Consider the following 18,007-nt stretch of genomic DNA (forward strand, 5'->3'; position numbering starts at 1 on the left):
AGTGAAGTTGGAGAATATCTATTTTCTAAAAAATATGTGTATAATCAACTTTTATCTCCACATATTGTCGTGTCGATGATCCAAAAACATCTGTACAGAGCTTTTAGCTTGTGGTGTGTGTGTGCGTGCATGTGTGTCTGTGTGTGTGCATATGTGTGTCTTTGGACATGGGCAGATCTGGATAATGACAGTTTTTCTGGGGTTAAACAAACTTTTTATACTTTTACTGATGCCATGTAACTATACATTATAATGAAATTCAAAGTGACACAAGTCTAAATGCACACATCACTCAGTGTGTTTTTCTCTGTGGACTCCTCTTCCTCCCTTCCTTCACACGCAATGGAATTTTGCTCAGCCCCAAAGAAGAAGAAAATGATGTCGTTTGCAGGGAAATGGATGGAACTAGAAAGTGTTATGCTGAAATCAGCCAGTCTCAAAAAGCCAAGGGCCATATGTTTTCTCTCATATGTGGAAGTTAGGACAAAAATAGGAAGCAAAAGGCACGTTAGTTAGATGAAGAGAGAAACCAGTAAAATAGCGGGAGGGTTGAGGCGGGGGCTGGGGGGAATGGGGTCGAGGACAGGAACAGTTCACAGAAGGTTTCATCCATACAACACTTCACCACCAACCTCACTAAAGTAAAATTTAGAGACTGTCAGAGTCAGGAGTCTCAGCTTCTCAGTATTCACTTCCAGCCGCTTTACTGTCATGTTTGGAGACGCCCAGACATCCTTTCTCGTGTCTTGCTGCAGGAGCGTCAGGGTCAGGGTTGTGGGCTGTCTGCCCCTCAGCACGCACGCCTGCCTTTGTCTGAGCTCCCTCGGAAGCGGGTTGCCACTGGCTCGGTCAACCAGGGGACGCAGGACCCAGCCCTTCAGTGCCCCTCCACTGCCCCCCTTTCTCGTTAGGCCCTTCTCTGATGGCGCTCCGGGCCGCTGTGGTGAGACCCAGGCCGCTCTCCGTTCCCGCCACTGATGCCTCTCCGAGCACCAAGGTTTTTATTCATATGAGGGCTTTCTCTCAAGCTTGTCTTCTGTGGAACAAAAAGAAAACAGGTTAAACCCCTTGTACTTTTAAGATATTTGTGGAACTGATTAGCTTCTGCCACGTTACGTCTCAGCTTATTTTATAACTTTTAAATTCTTACACATTGTCTACTTCTACCCTATCTCTATGAATCATATCTCAGTACAATAGTATTCATGGAATGACTCCCAGGAGGTGGCTTCTGTTCACATTCTAGTTTCTCAGGGTAGAAGCTTAGGTTATTCATTTAGGGCACTATTTATTTACTTACTTATTTATTTATTTATTTATTTATTTGCAGTACTGATGATGGAACCCAGGAGCATTCTACCTCTGAGCTACACCCCCAGCCCTATTTCTTATTCTTATCTTGAAACAGGGTCTACTGAGTTGCAAAGGGCCTCACTAAGTGGCTGAGGCTGGCCACAAACCGCGATCCTCCTGTCTCAGCCTCCTGAATGCTGGGATTACATGAGTGCACCACCACCCCCAGCAGGCCCTTTTTATTTTTAATTAATTAATCATTTGTGTGTGTGTGTGTGTGTGTGTGTGTGTGTGTGTGTGTGTGTGTTGCTAGGGATTGAACCCAGGGACAGTCTACCTTTACGCAACATCTTCAGCCCTATTTTTATTTTTTATCTGGAAATAGGATCTTGCTAAGTTGCTGGAAGCCTCTCTAAATAGCTGAGTCTGGCTTTGAAACTAGAATCCTCCTGTCTCGACCTCTCAAGTACTGGGATTACAGGCATGTGCCACCATGCCCAGCTGTTTTATTTATTTAGATAGTTAGTTAGTTGGAAGTTGAGCCCAGAGGCATTCTACCTCAGGGCTATGTTCCCAGTCTTATTTTATTTTGAAACAGGATATTGCTAAATTGCCGAGGGACCTGGCTAGGTTGGTGACGCTGGCCTTGAACCTGTGATCCTCCTAACTCGGCCTCCCAAGTAGTGAGATTACAGGCATGTACCACCATATCCACCCTATTCTTGAAGTAGGCCTTTACCAATTTGCTGAGGCTGGCCTCGAACATGTGATCCTTCTGTCTCAGACTTCCAAGTACTGAGATTTCAGGTGTGGGCTGATGTGCACACCTATCTTAACCACTTTTAAGTGTACAGTTTAGTAGTTTTAACTATATTTATTTGTTATAAAATGGATCTCTAGAACCTTTGCACCTCTCAAAACTGGATTTCCATACTCACTGAGTAACTCAACTTCCCCTCTAGCCACTGACAGGGACTATTCTACTGTGAGGTCTCTGAGCTTGACGACCTCAGATACCTCACAGAAGAGAAACCACGCAGTATTTGTTGTGTGGTGACTGTTTCATCTCACTCAACATGATGTTCTCAATATTATTTACCTATTTATTTTTATTTTTAGTGGTGGTACTGGGGTTCCTGGAAGCCCTTCTACCTCCGGGCTACACTCCCAGATGTATTTTATATTTTTGAAACAGAGTCTCTTACGCCAGCGTGGCTGGCTTCAAACCTGCGCGAGCCTCCTGTCTCCGCCTCCCAAGCGCGGAGATTACAAGCGTGCGCCACCACGCCCGGCTACCTATTTTTTTTTTTTTAACATGGGCTAGGATTTCTTCCTTTTTAAGGCTGAGAAATGTCAGTGTGTGGGGTACTCGCGCATGCCTGCATTTCACTTAGTGAAATATCTTCAACATCTGTCCGTGTTATAACCTGCAACGGGATTTCCTCCTTTTTAAAAGACTGAAACACTCCACGTTTTCTTTATCTATTCATTTGCCAGTGAACATCTGGATTACTTCCACTCACTGACTGTCGTGAACAGTGAACACGGGTGTGTGAGTACCTCTGTGTGAGCACATGTGGTTGTCTTACTGATTTTTTTTAAATCCAAGGTGAAATCCACTGAGAGCAGTCTCTTCTTTATTAAATGCTTTGATGACACTGTTCATGGCTTCAGGGTTCCTAAGAATAGCCTTCAACAATCAAGACAGGTAATCTATGGGTTCATTAACCTTTCATAAAACTTAAAGAACATTTAAAGACATGAAAAACAGAATATAGATTCAATATTAACATCGAAGATATTGATGGTACTTTTTAATGGGAATTTGTATTAAGCATTTAAAATTTGGCCTATGAATTAATTCATCAACATGTACCAGATGATATTTTCTATTAATAATTTGCTTTCATTTTGATTCTTTGAATGTGAAAGGCCCCTGTTGCCTTTGGAAAAAAAACCTTAATGATTAATCTACTTACTTATTTATTTATTTATTTTTGTGGTATTGGAGATTTATTTTTATTTTTTATTTTTTTGAAGATTTAAAGAAGTTTATTAAAAAGATAGAAATACAGAAGATAGGTACAGCTCCATACCAGACTGACATGGAGGGGTAACTCGAATGAATACACCTGTGGTATTGGAGATTTAACCCAGGGGAATTCTACTTCCAAAATACATTCCTAGCCTTTTTATTTTATTTTATTGTTTTGAAGCAGGGTTACAGAGAGTCTTACTGAAGCTGTCCTTGAACCTGCGATCCTCCTGTCTCAGCCTCCCAAGTACTGGGATGCAGGCAGGTGTACACCACCACACCCAGCTTACCCCTTAATTTATAAGTGAGGAAACTGAAGACTATGGGACTATAGGACTGAATGGACCTCCCAAGGCCTTGCACTTTGAAAGCCGTGGAGCTTGGACTACAATATGGGTGCCCTGATACTGATAACTCAGCTTTTGTGGTGGTTTGAACAATAGCAAGAAAATGGGATTCACTTGATTGAAATTCATGGGATAGTAATTTAAGGGAGTCTGTATTCCTTCAAATTAAAGCAGTATTCATGGACCTATCATTTTCTTTTCTTTTCTTTCTTTCTTTCTTTTTTTTTTTTTTTGGTAAATTCTTTAAAGGGCTAAAGAAATCTAGTTTCCAAAGCATGTAACGTTGGCCCCTGCAAAGAACTCTAAACAATTCAATTCATGACTCTATCATTTCATAAAATGGTAACATTTGTCCCTGATCAATGCTCAGAAGAAGTAAGACAGGCATTTTTTAGGCCAAGCATTCTTTTTCCCCCCCAATCATTGATTAAGCAAAACACTATAAAGATTAAAACATCAGAACGATTGTTGGCTATCTTAAATTTGATCGCTAGATAGTAAAATTGTATGTCTGGTTTCATTATTATGTAATAGCATGAAACAGAATTGAGAACCTGCCATTCTAAATGGAAAACTTTTTATTCATTATTTAATTTCCATAACATATTTGAGTGTTAATGACTATGTAAAAGTATGAATGATATTTTACAATGTAGTAGAAAATTCTTTTTTATCCAGACATGCCATGGATATGAGACCAGCATGATTATTTCATTAGGGTTGGTTTTTTGGGAAGTGAGGGAAGAGATACCGTTTATCTCTTCCAAGTCAATGTCAAGCTTCATCATGGTCATATTATCTCTTTGGGTAAAATGCTTTTCGTTCTTCTTAAATCCTGGGATTATTTCAGAACTGGCTGGAAGCCATTGAAGAGCACTCTGCTTATAGCACTCACTACTGCTCTCAGGACCAGCTGACTGACGACGAAGAGGAGGATGAGGTTTCTGCTGTGGACTTGAAGCAATCCTTAGAGGTAAACAGAGAACACATTCCCACCTTTATGGGTAGCTCTGCCACTCAGGCTTTAATACAAAATGTTTTTTTATTAAGAGGTGACATTTTGAAATTAGGGTTTTTGATAAAAATAGAAATAGTATTTCTATTTAGTCATTCTGTTGGTATTTATAATGTTTCTGTCTTGGTAATACCATAAAGTGTCTCTCTAGATCTGTTCTAAGGATGTGGACCTGTACCTGTAGGGAGGTTTCTATTCAAAACTACCTTGTCATTCTATTTGAAATCTGCCACCAGTAGGGGGAGCATGCATAGTGTGACTGGCCGCCCTTTATGACTTCACTGTACAGTTTAGAGTTTAAATAATGCAACCATAGTGACAAATTTCCTGGCCAGTTGTTTCATTTAAAACCACTTGTATTCCGTAACTGCATTGCTTAGAGGCAAGTTAAGGCATCAGTAATGAATGAAGAGGCCCTCCTCTGAAGTGACATCAATGCCTTACCCATTGAGGAATATCAGCTCATATGATTGACCTGAAATAGGTATTTACTTGGTGGGATGAGGGGCATCAGTTTTCTGACTGTACCTTTTAAATGTACCTTGTTCGTGAAAGCGAATTGGGTTTCGAAGAAGAAAAACCGCAAAGGAGAGTGAATTTCAATCTAAATAATTATGTCAGAGCAAAGTAATTTTCCTACTAAATGTAATCCTATAGAAATTAAATAAATTAGTTGAAGAATTTGAATGTTTCTACATCAGCAAGTCTAATGAGGTTAAGTTTGCTAATACCTACAAAATTTCATTGACCCAAAGGCATATAATATTAAATGTAAAAGAGATTTTGACTCTTATAATTTCCAATCTCCATTTGTGATGGAACATTAGAAACACGGAGCTCTGTTGTGTTTTGCTGAAGTTGTTTTCCTGAATTGCCGTACTAGTACTTCTGTTTTAAAGTCTAATACGAATTGTGAGAACTATACGCAATTTTCAGATCAGTAAACTTTAGAAAAGCAACACCTACTAGAGCATTTAGAATAATAACATTAAAACTGGGAAAACAGAGAAGGCTTAAATATGGCCTAAATCAGGTTATACAAGTAAATAGTAAAGCTATGCTGAATACTTTGAAATTTAGTTGGTATTCCCTAAGTTAGAAGAAATCCTTCCCTACTTATCTTCCCTCAGTATGAGGCAAAGTGATAAAACCAATATCTTTCCCAGGATTATGGTAATTTCAAGGCTGTTTTAATGGAAGCTACAGGTAAAATAAAAGCATACTAATTCGTATAACATTAAAACAACTTTCTTTTTTACTTCTTATTTTTTGGATGTACTGGACCAAACTTAAGGGTACTCTAAGGTACATCCCCACCCTGTTTCTTTTTCTCACTCTCTTTCTTTTAAGTTTGAGATAGGGTTTTGCTGAGTTGTGGAGGCTCGCCTCAAACTTGCTATTTTCCTTTCTCAGCCTTTTGAGTAGCTGGGATTACAGTCATGGAACCACCATATCCATCCTATTAAAAACCTTAAAGCTTCCTACCCCTACTTTCTCCCTCCCCCTTCTCTTTCTCCCTCTCCTCCTCCTCCCGGTTCTTCTTTCCCTTCTCTTCCTCCTTTTCTTCTTTTTTTCAGTGCTAGAGATTTAACCCTGGGGCATTCTACCTCAGAGTTACACCCCCAGTCCTATTTTATTTTGTATCTTGAAACAGTGTCTCATTAAATTGCTGAGGCTGTCCTCAAACCTACCATCTTCTGGTTGCAACTTCCTATAAAGCTTTCTTCTTTAGCATGGTTTCCTTTCTTTTTTTTTTTTTTTTTTTTTTTGCAGGTCTTGGGATGGAACCCAGGGGCATTCGACCTCCGAGCTACACCCCCTGCCCCATATTTTATTCTTTATTTTGAAACCGGGTCTCACTGAGTTGCAGAGGGCCTCACAAAGTAGCTGAGGCTCTATGTGAACAACGATCCTCTGGTCTCAGCCTCCCGAATGCTGGGATTACAAGCATGCGCCACCACGCCCGGCTAGCATAGTTTTCAAATTATGAAAATTTGAAAATTTTTTAGCATAGTTTTCAAATTATAAAAATTATCCATATCAACTATATTTTATTTTGTAGCTATATTTTACTTATTAACTAAATAAATTATAATGTAATATATTGCTTATTTGAATACTTGTTTATATGCTAACTTTAAAACCGTGAAACTCTGGTATTAGTAACCTGTGGAATCAGTAAGGGTTTGAGCCAGCATTAAGCACTTGCAAGCTCTGCAGGCGTCCAACAAAGTGTGCATGCTAACTCTGTGAGTCCTAATTCTGATCTTAACATCTGGAAGCTGGCTCAGAGTAGATCAAATCTGCAATGAGCTTCAAAGTGTGTTGAATTGTAGCTTGTGGTAGACTGCCTCTAGGGCACCTTAGATTCTTACCTTGCAAGGAAATTCAGGAGCTGATCTGTGGTGTCTGTAGACAGGTGAAAGGAAATTAGGTACTCCGGGACTGATACACTCCATGATCATCTGAATTATTTACAAAATTGATCTTATTTCCTCAACATGGCTTTGGATTAGTAGGTAAACTTAAAAGAAATTGGGGCATCTGGAGTCCCTCTGGTATCCTCAGTGCTCCCTAGTTTGGGCATATTAGAGAAAACATGTCTCTTCTCTTTCTGTGCTTGGCTGATCTCACTTAACATAATGTTCTCCGGATCTTTTGATCTTGTGAATGCCATTATTTTGTTCTTCTTTATAGCTGAGTAGAATTCCATTGTGTGTATTTCCCATAATTTGCAATCCATTCATCTGTTGATGGAGACCTAGGTTGGTTCCATATTTTGGCTATTATGAATTGTGCTGCTATGAACACAGGTATGCATATGTTACTGTAGTTCTCTGATCGTATGGTGGATCTATTCCCAGTTTTCTAAGGAATCTCCACGTTGATCTCCATAATGGCTGAATTAGTTTGCACTCCCACCAACAGTGTAAAAGAGTTCCTCTTTCCCCACATCCTCACCAGCATTTGTTGTTATTTGATTTCTTTATGCTTGCCACTCTGATTGGGGTTAGATGGAATCTCAGAGTAGTTTTAATTTGTATCTCCCTGATGGCTAATGATGTAGAACATCTTTTCATGTATCTATTGGCCATTTGTATTTCTTCTTTTATGGATTTTCTGTAGCAAATAGCTAGGAATTACTTTCCTCCATCCTACCCTATCCATTCCTCACTACCTGATACACAGTTTCAAGCTGCCACAACTGCCAGGAAGAGGTAGTTTAACTTTGGCCTAACTCAGGAAAAATTAGTAACTCGAATCAGCATTGACGAAAGTCGAATGGAAGACCACGTTGTCACTGGAGACTGACCCTTCAGTCCTCAGGCCTTCTCAGTGGCTTTAATCCCAGTGCCAGGTGCTTTGTTAGGCGGCTTAGGGAAAGTTGAAACTACCATCAGAACATTGCTCATAGTGGAATCCCATATATGTAGAATAAATAAGTAAAAATTAAACCTTAATAAAAACAGTGTCCCCAACATACATACCCCAAACATGGTATGGAATTCAAGAATAAGACTAATTTAGCTGGGTGTGGTGGCGCATCCTTGTAATCCCAGTACTGAGGAGGCTGAGACAGGAGGATCACAGGTTCAAGGCCAGCCTCAGCTACTTAGTGAGGCTCTCTGCAAGTTAGACCCTGTTTCAAAATAAAGAATAAAAGGCCAGGTGTGGTGGCGCACGCTTGTAATCCCCGAGCTTGGGAGGCAGAGACAGGAGGATCAGGCAGGTTTGAAGCCAGCTACACGCGCTGGCTTAGGAGACCCTGTTTCCAAATTAAAAAAAAAAAATGTAAAAATAGGTCTGGGAGTGTAGCCCGGAGGTAGAAGGGCTTCCAGGAACCCCAGTACCACCAAAAAAAAAAAAAAAAAGAAGAAGAAGAAGAAGAAGAAGAAGAAGAAGAAGAAGAAGAAGAAGAAGAAGAAGAAGAAGAAGAAGAAAAATGACTATGAGGGGATGATAGCAAATTGAATGATGTGTTTTATTGCATTAGTAACCTCTGTGTCCTTTTTAGGTGCAGTTAAAGAGTATTAAATTGTTTAGAAAACACTTTGTGCCCAACTTAATACAGTATGTGTAGGCTGGCTCTTCTCCAGCCAACCTATTATATACCTTTTTAAGCAAATTATTGATCAAGGAAGCTTTTTTTTTAAAAACTGTCAGATAACTAATAGAAGATGAATGTGATTTAAGTATTTTAATATGATGCTACTGAAGATATTTTCTCCTTTTCATTCTAATGTCAGGGGCTGTGCTGCTTATTACAGATTCACGGTCCGCTCTCGACCGTACCTAGCTACCTTTCACTACAGAAAGGAGAGCGGTAGTGTTGACCTGCACATCAGCAAGAATATTAAACATGTCTAGAGTGAGAATGAGGATTTCCCATTAGTAAGTCATGGGCGATGCATGTGGGGCAGCGCATTCCCAGGCCGACCTTTGCCCTGCCCGCAACCCACATTCACAGGCTGTCTGAAAGAATCTTCCAATATACCCATCCTCTTTTTTATGGTGTTTTAAATTATGTAGTTTAGGGATTTCTCTTCTCCACAACAAAACACCAAAAAAATTATATTTAGATGAGAACGTCGCCTGTCATAATGTGACGCCATGAATAATTCTGTGCTTGAGCTGAACTTCATAAGCACTAAAACATTTATAAGCTGAAACAGGAGAAGAGGGCGCTCCCCCGTGTTACCTTGGCACGCTGAGCCACAGTGGCTTTCTTTTAGGGTGAGCAAAATATTCTGAGATAAAGCAAACAAAGAAGGAAGCTCCAGAAGGCCACGTGAGACCTCAGCACCTCAGTCACCCAGGCCGGCGTGTAGCTGCTACTTATAAAGGATGTTTATCGAAATATTTCCAAGTGACACAACCAAGCAAGGTTAAAACTCCAATTTTATTGCTTAATCTTCCCACCTCTTCAGAAGGAAACTGGCCTCAGAACAACACTGATTTTCATATTGTGCTTCCAAATCTGTACTGAGATTGGATGCAGCTTCCATCGTGAAATTCTGTACTTATTTGCTTTTAGGGATCTAAGTATGGGGGACTTTTAAATTACTCGGAATAATGCTGGCGCTAGTTGACTTTAACTTCTTTCCGTAAGCTTGGATTAATAAGAAAATGTCCTTGTTGGTGTTATCACGTGGGGGAAGCATGAGTTAGGTCGATGGAAGTCTAACTCATGCTGGAAATTTGGCTTCCAAATGTTAGGGCCATCTGGTTTGTTTGTTTGTTTGTTTGTTTGTTTGTTTTAACAGAAACAGTCATTAAATTATATTCTTAAGGAATTTATTTTATAATTTCTTGATGAATTTAATTAGACTTTAAAGCTGAGAACTAAGAGAAATCTCACTTTTCATGTGTATTAGGTATAACAAGGTAATTAATGTAGTTGTATTATATATATGACAATATATACCTATATGGCAAACGTTAAATGTTTTTAGAACTAGATACTTACTTTTACAAATCCATATGTATTTAAAGGTTGCATTCAATTTTGGAAGGATACAGAGGATTGAACCCAGACGTATTCTACCTCTGAGCTATACCCCCAGCCCTATTTTACTTTTTATTTTGAAACAGGGTCTCAAAAGTTGCTGAGGCTGACCTCTAACCTGGGATCCTCCTGTCTCAGCCACCCAATTATTAGGATTACAGATGTGAAATTATATTCAATTTTTAAGGAAAATTTTTCTCACTCTTTTCTCTCTACGAGGAATAAGTTTTACAAGGTATCAGTGTATGGACAAAAGTTTTGATAGAATATAAAAGTATAAGTAATATAAAAATTGGTTTTAATTCTCTCTCTCTCTCTCTCTTTATTTTCCAGAAAGCACAAGCATGTCAACAGAGACTAGATAGGGAGATTTCCAACTTTCTAAAAATGATTAAGGAGTACGACATGGCTAAAGGTAAGGAAAAAACGAGACAAGCACTACCAGGCAATCACTTTCCTAGTACTTGGTTGAGAGCCTGAGACAGGAGGATCACAGATTCAAGGCCAGCCTCAGCAACTTAGCGAGACCCTCTGCAGCCTAGGGAGACCCCGTTTCCAGAAACGAAAAGGGCTGAGGGTAGGTATAGCTTGGAGAGAGAATGCCCCCAGCTTCCGTCTCTCTCCGGTATTAAAAAATAAAAGGTGGGTGCAGAGGAATCACTCTTTACAAACCCATCTTCACCGGCATTGACCCTCTGTAGTTTTGTTTGTACTTTTTAGACATTTTGAATTTTGAATTTAGAATCATATTTGGTAAAAAAAATTATTTTGAAATTTGAAAGGGTGGCTCATGTTTGTAATTCCATACTTGGGAGGCTAAGATAGGAGGATCACAGGTTCAAGACCAGACTCAGCTATATAGGCCTTCCCAAACTTAGTGAGACCCCGTTTCAAGATAAAGATTAAAAAATAGGGCTGAGGTTGCAGCTCAGAAGTAGAATGCCCCTGGGTTTAGTCCCTAGTACTGCAAAAACAAACACACAAAAAAAGAAAATTTTAAAGGGAATATTTGCTTAGTAATTGGCAGGCCAAGAAGGGAGAATTGCAGATTTGAGGCCAGCACCCAGTAACTTAGCAAAACCCTCTTTCAAAATAAAATGTAGCTGGGGGTGTAGATCAGAGATAGACTGACACTAGGTTCAATCCCTTGTACCATTAAATAAATAATAAATAAATACATACATACATAAAATGTAACATTTAGGTTTTCTGTTCCTTGAAGATTCTTGCTTTATAGGTAAATAATGTTTTTCTTCTTTTAAGAAAAAGAGAAGCCAGGTATGGTGGCACACACCTGTAACCCCATTACTTGGGAGGCTGAGACAGGAAGATTGCAGGTTCAAAGCCAGCCTCAGCAACTTAGGGAAATCCTGTTTTAAAATAAAGAGTAAAATAAGGCTGGGGGTGTGGCTTGCAGGTGGAATGCCCCTGGGTCCAATCCCCAGTAAAAGAAAGAAAAAGAAAAGAAGAAGAGAAACTTTTTTTTTTTTTTTTAGGTACTGGCTTCAGAACCCAAGGGCATTCTACCTCCAAGCTGTGCCCCCAGCCCTAATTTTAATTCTTTATTTTGAAACAGAACGGGGTCTTACTAGGTTGCAGAGGGCCTCACTAAGTAGCTGAGGTTGGCCCTGAACCTGTGATCCTCCTGTGTCAGCCTCACAAGTACTGGGATTACAAGCATGCGCCACCATGCCCAGCAGAGAAACAAATTTAAAGTTAACATTTTGGGGGCTTTAAACGCTTTCGGCTGTATAAGAGGCATTCCTCGTGCATCCCCGTGGGCGTGGGCCCTGGAGTTAGACTGTGTTCAGTTCCTGTTCTTTGCTGCTTCCTGGCTGTTCCTTTGAGCCGTGCCTGCCATTCCTCTGAGACTCTCCTATTCATATGATAAAGGAACTCAGGGGTTTTTTTTATGATTCTGTAAATGTATAATGAACTTGTATAACTAATTATTCACCTTCCTGTCATAGGAACATTTTACGTTTTCAATCCGCAGAAGTTATGAATCATCAAGAATTGCCTATAGGTACCCTAAAAATCAATCTTGAGTACTAAGAAAAATTGCATATTCCTTTGTAAATGAAAAAGAAAATGACGCCAGCGTGGTGGTGCACACCCAGAATCCCAGTATTTGGGAGGCTGTGACAGGAAGATTGCAGGCTCAAGGACACCTCCGCAGCTTAGACTCAGCAACCAACCTAGTGAGACCCTGTTTTGAAACAAAAATATAAAAAGGGCTAGAGTTGTAACTCAGAGGTTCAATGCCTGAGTTTATTCCATAGTCCCACCACCACACAAAAAAATTGTGTTTCTTAGACTTTAAACTCTTAATAGTTGCTTTAGACTTTAGCCACGATGTGTCCATAAATGACTCCACTAAAATGTAATTGATCTAGTTATCTATGAACATATAATCAATTTTTATCACGAACTGTTTTTCTCAGTTGCCTCCTAGGTTCGGTTTGTATGTGAAACTGCAGTGTGTATTTATGCCCAGTTTTCACTAAAACCAGCTAATTGTGCCACAAACACCTTTTACTTTATCCCAACAAATATTTTTTTAATTTTTTTTAGTGTTTATGTTCATTAGCAGTGATAGCTTTGGGAAGAACAATAGCTATTTAGATTATTAATTGCAGGCTGGAATGTTAATAGTGGCACTATTCATTCTTAGTGGGATTTTAAAAGAAAAATAGCTTTATTAGATACAATCCATGTAACATAAAATTCACCCTTGTGAGGCATATAATTTAGTTGGTTTTAGTATATCCAGAGTCATGCAACTATGACTGTCATTGGGTTTTTAAAATAGCATCTTTGTCAAGAATCCTCAAAAGTTAGAAGAGATACTAACAATGTTTAAAAGATTTAAAAAAGAAAAGGGGGATCCAGAGTGAGGATATCAAGCTTTACTCATTTAACCTGTACCAAAGCAAAAAATATCAGAGCTACAACCAAAGTGGATTTTTTAAAAAACCTTGAGTCAATCATGTCCAGGTTCCATAGGTAAGCTGCCAGTCTTAACAGTAGCATGCATGTCTGTACCCAAGAGGGAGTGAGCGATCAGCTGGAGCGGCTGATAAAAATCAGTACTCTGTAAGATATGCATAGTATTGGATACCACAGAAGAGTTTTTTTTATTATGGATAAACTGATATGTTTCCCTGTGGTCTTACAATTCTATTTTATATATCTATTATTAAATTTGGTGGGCCTGGATCCTTAGTAAATGTCTGATTAATGCATTTTAAAAATCACTGGACTTATTCACAGACAGTTACAAACAGTGTTTTCTGAAAGATCAGTGCAGATACATAAAATTATTTTTTAGTAAAGAGTCAATAGGGTTCAGATAATTTGACTACAGTGATATGCCACAATGCCTGACTTTTTTCTGTTTTGGTACTGGGGATTGAACCCAGGATATTCTACCTCTGAGCTACACCCCAGCCCCTTTGAGTTTTTGTTTGGAAACAAGGTCTTGCTAGGTTGCTAAGAGACCATCCCTGAACCTTCCATGCTCCTGTCTCTGCCTCCCAAGTCCTGGGGATACAGGTGTGTGCCATCATGTCCGCCGGTTCATTGTTTTTAAGGATGTCTCACTATGTTGCCCAGGCTGGCATCCAGCACCTGGGCGCGGTTCATTCTCCTGCCTCAGCCTCTCCTGTAGGTGGGACTAGAGGTGCACACCACTCTGTGGCTCATAACTTTATTTTCCTGTTGAGAATTCTTTTACAGAATGTTGCAACTGTAAAATAAACTGCGAATGTCTTTATCCTGGTATTCAAGAACTTTTCATGGTTTGGCCACCTAAAATTAGGTCGACCTCGTTTTGTAGCTTTAGTTGGAATTACTCTTTCCGATGACCCTATAAAAACCCTTTGACCGGATGCTGGCTTCACTGGTGTCTTTGGCTGGAAGTGTCCTCTGTCGAAATGCTTTCATTTTTATGGATTGACCTTGAACCTGGTTCCTTTTAAATACATGCCAAAATTTATGTATCTGACGTTGGCAACACATAATTGAAGCTCAGAGAATTCAGAATGAGGTCTCTCCTTCGTCTTTACCCCAAGTGCTGGTCACCAAAGCAAAGTCACCAAAATCAATGAAACTCCCAGAGTCCCTGGAGCCCATGTCATCAGTGCCTTCACCTGCACACCCCAAGTTTACCCATGCAGTTTTTGACTATCATAAATAATACTGTGTGTCTATATTTGATCGTCACTACGTCGCACTAGGATTCTTAGAAATGCAATTAGTAGATGAACATTTGAGCTTGCTGATACATACAGCTAAATTGGTTTCCAAAAATAATGTGTTTCTTTACCTGCCAACATTAATACATACACTTTTTTTTTTTTTGGTACCAGGGCTTGAACACAGGGGCATTCTACCTCTGAGTGAGATAAACCCCCCTGTCCTATTTTATTTCTCACTTTGAAACAGGGTCTAAGTTACTGAGGCTCTCGCTAAGTTGCTGAGGCTGGCCGCAAGCCTGCGATCCTCTTGTCTCAACCTCCCAAATGTACTGGGAGGTGCAGGTGTGCACCACCACTCCTGGCAATATGAACACTTTATTGCATGTCAAAAATGTGTATAGTGAATACTGGTTAAAGAAATTAAAATTATTTCAGTTACTTAAAAGAAAAACATCTTATAGGAAGAGCATTGTCAATCAACCTTCTTAAAACTTTATTCAAAATCCTCGGCTTGGAGTAAACAAACTGCTCAGCCTGGCCCAGGCCATGGTCATCTTCCACTGTGCCCTGTCAAGACAGCCTCCAAAGGTGCTGCAGGGTCCAATTTTGCCTCCACAGCCCTGGCCCCGGAGATCCTCCTCAAACATCCATGGACTGGTGAGCTTTGATCAAAACATCTGGTGGCTTCCACATCATCCCTTTAGGTGTGAAGGACAAAGTCCTTCTAGTGACCGTGGCCCTTCTTGCTCCTTGCCTGGGTCCTCCTGCTCACCCTGAGCCACCTGGCCTTAGCATGCACGCCCCTCTCCTGGAGGTGTTTCTCCAAGGAGCTTTCTCAGCTCCACTCCCCAGCCTTCCCAACTTACCCCAGCACCTCCTCTGCCACCTGTCTGCTCCACACCCCTCAGGCTCTGCCTGCACCTGCAGGCCCTCCTGGTGTCTGGGCCCTGCTAGGGATGGCTATGAAGAGAGCTGGCCTGGGCCTTCTCTCTGCTCCCTCCTCTCAGGCTGCTGGGTTCTTCTGCCCAGCTTGGCCTGGCTCATTCTGTGACTCCTGCCCGCCATTCCCGCCTCTGTGCTTCCAGCCTGCTGTGTCCTGCGTGTTCTCTGCCCCTTCTCTAGCTGAGCTCACCTTTGTGAGTGATTTCTCCCCTCTCTCCTCTTTCTCTCTCCCCTCCCCTCTCTTTTACTCTTTTCTCCCCTTTCTCTTCTCTTCTCCCTTTTCCTTTCTTCCTCCTCCCCCTCTCCCTTTCTCTCCCTTTCTCTTCTTTTCTCTCTCCCCCTCCCTATTGTCTCCTCTCCTCTCCTTCCCTCTCTTCTCTCCTCTCCCTCCTCCTCCTCTTCCTCTCTCCTCTCTCCTTTCCCTCTCCCCTTCTCCTCCCTTTTCTCCTCCCTCCCTTCTCCTTCCTCTCCTTCCTCTTCTTTCTTCCCCTCTCCCTCCTCCTCCCTTTCTCTCTCCTCTCCTCCTCCCTCTCTGCCCTCCCTGTCCCCATGGTTCTCAGCCTTTGCGCAGCCCCCTCCCTCCCTCCCTTGCCGGGGCCCTTTACTGAGGACACCTCTCCCCCTGAAGTTCCAGCTCCTCTCAACACCTGCGCCCTCCTCTGCCTTGCTCCCTCTAGGATGTAGACCCCATGCAGGCAGGCATTTGACAGCGCAAGGCACACAATGAGGACGTGGGGGTCTCACATGCGCGCTTGCCATGTTCTTTCATATGAATGGGTGAATGGCAGGAATAACCTACAGTCTAGCTTATAAATTTGGGGGCCGGGGTGCAACTCAGTGGTAGAGCACTTGCCTAGCATGCGGCGAGGCTTTGGGTTCAACCCCCAACACTGCCCCCCCCCCCCCGCAAAAGTATTCTTTCTTCAGCCAGCTGATCTAGCTTATGACACATCTCTCTAACTTAGACACGAGTGGTTATTTGTTCTGTCAGTAAGCATAGAGATTGCATAAGTCAACAGATATGTCAGAGACGTAGAGGGAAGAAGCCCGAGCGAGGGGCATTTTGTGTTCTTTCATCAGTTTGGGTCCTACAGTTAACGCCCTTGAATTTTACATTCTCTCCTCTGGATTCAGTTTTTTCTAACAGAGGTCAATCTTCAAGTGATTCTTTTCCTGAGGGTGTGTGAATTGTAAAATTTCTGTCTTAACCTTTATCTTATCTCTGTGGCACTGGGAACTCAATCCAGGGGTGTTCTACCTCTGAGGTCTACCCTCAGCCCTTCTTAATTTTGATTTTGAATCAGGATGTCCCTAGGTTTCTGGCAGTTTCACTACTTGCTGATGCTGTCCTCAAATTTGTGATCCTCCTGTCTCAGATTCCCAGGTGCTGGGATTGTAGGTGTGTACCACCATACCCAGCTTTTTCTTCATTTTTACTTCACCTTTACTAGGTTATAGTTATCATCTAGTATCATTTTGAAAATGTGATTCCACAGTCTTCTGGCTTTTATTCTCTGTGTGTGTGTGTGTGTGTGTGTGTGTGTGTGTGTGTGTGTGTGTGTGTGTGAAGATTGAACCCAGGGATGCTCTACTCTGAGCTATACCTCTATCATCCCTTTTTTATTTTTTATTTTGAAACAAGGTCTTAAATTACTGCACACTAGCCTTGAACCTGTGGTCCTCCCTGTCTCAACCTGTCCTCTAAGTACTGGAGTTACACACATACTTCTGATGTTCTAAATATAGTTCTTTTGCAAGCAGCCTTTATTGTTTACTTTTTTTGATAGTCTACAGGTTTTGTTGATAGGTTTGTTTTTCTCTGTTACTCATTACTTTTTTTTTTTTTTTTTTCAGTACTGGGGATGGAACCCAGGGGCGTTCAACCTCCGAGCTACACCTCCAGCCCTATTTTTTATCCTTTTTTTTTTTTTTTTTTTTTGGTGGTACTGGGGTTCCTGGAAACCCTTCTACCTCCGGGCTATACTCCCAGACCTATTTTATTTTTGGAAACAGGGTCTCTTAAGCCAGTGCAGCTGGCTTCAATCCTGCGCGGCCCTCCCAAGCGCAGGGATTATAAGCGTGCGCCACCATGACTGGCTTTATTCTTTATTTTTAAAAAGGGTCTCACTAAGTTGAGGAGGGCCTCACTAAGTAGCTGAGGCTGTCTGTGAACCGCGATCCTCCTGTCTCAGCCTCCTGAATGCTGGGATTACAAGCGGGTGGTGCCACCATGCCTGGCTTTATGTGGGAATTAATTTTTAATTTTTTACTTTTTTTATACATACATTGCAGTCATAGATCTTAATGGAGCACAAGATGGTGGAGGTGTACATGCACACATCACTTGTTTAGCCCTCCCCCAATCCCTGTCCCATTCCCTCCCCCTCCCTCCTTCTCATGTTTGACTTAGGGATTGACTTTAATGTATTTGTTAATGTACATCACGGACATTAGAGAATTTCCCTCCCCCATCCCCTCAGGTCGCCTTATTTGCTCATCTATAGTATCTTGTAGGGGATTTTTTTTTTTTCTTCTGTACTAGGGATGAAACCCAGGGGCATTACACCTCCAAGCGACATCCCTAGCCCTATTTTTTTTTTCTTTATTTTGAAACAGGGTCTCACTGAGTTGCAAACGACCTCAATAAGTAGCTGAGGCTGCTGGCAACCC

At 41.2% G+C, this 18,007-nt stretch overlaps 1 protein-coding gene across 1 annotated transcript in view; it reads left to right on the top strand.

Annotated features, from left to right (window-relative positions):
• Positions 1-18,007, top strand: part of OSBPL1A (oxysterol binding protein like 1A) — a gene marked incomplete at both ends in the record, with an annotated part of 217,349 nt that overhangs the window by 67,701 nt on the left and 131,641 nt on the right. Inside the window, 3 exons of the mRNA XM_080714416.1 lie at positions 2,903-3,001; positions 4,526-4,648; positions 10,530-10,611. Coding sequence (XP_080570542.1) covers positions 2,903-3,001; positions 4,526-4,648; positions 10,530-10,611 — 304 coding nt within the window. The remainder of the gene's footprint in view (positions 1-2,902; positions 3,002-4,525; positions 4,649-10,529; positions 10,612-18,007) is intronic.

This window comes from Muscardinus avellanarius (genome assembly GCF_963383645.1).
Source record: "Muscardinus avellanarius genome assembly, chromosome: 17".
In the NCBI taxonomy this organism is placed as follows: domain Eukaryota; kingdom Metazoa; phylum Chordata; class Mammalia; order Rodentia; family Gliridae; genus Muscardinus; species Muscardinus avellanarius.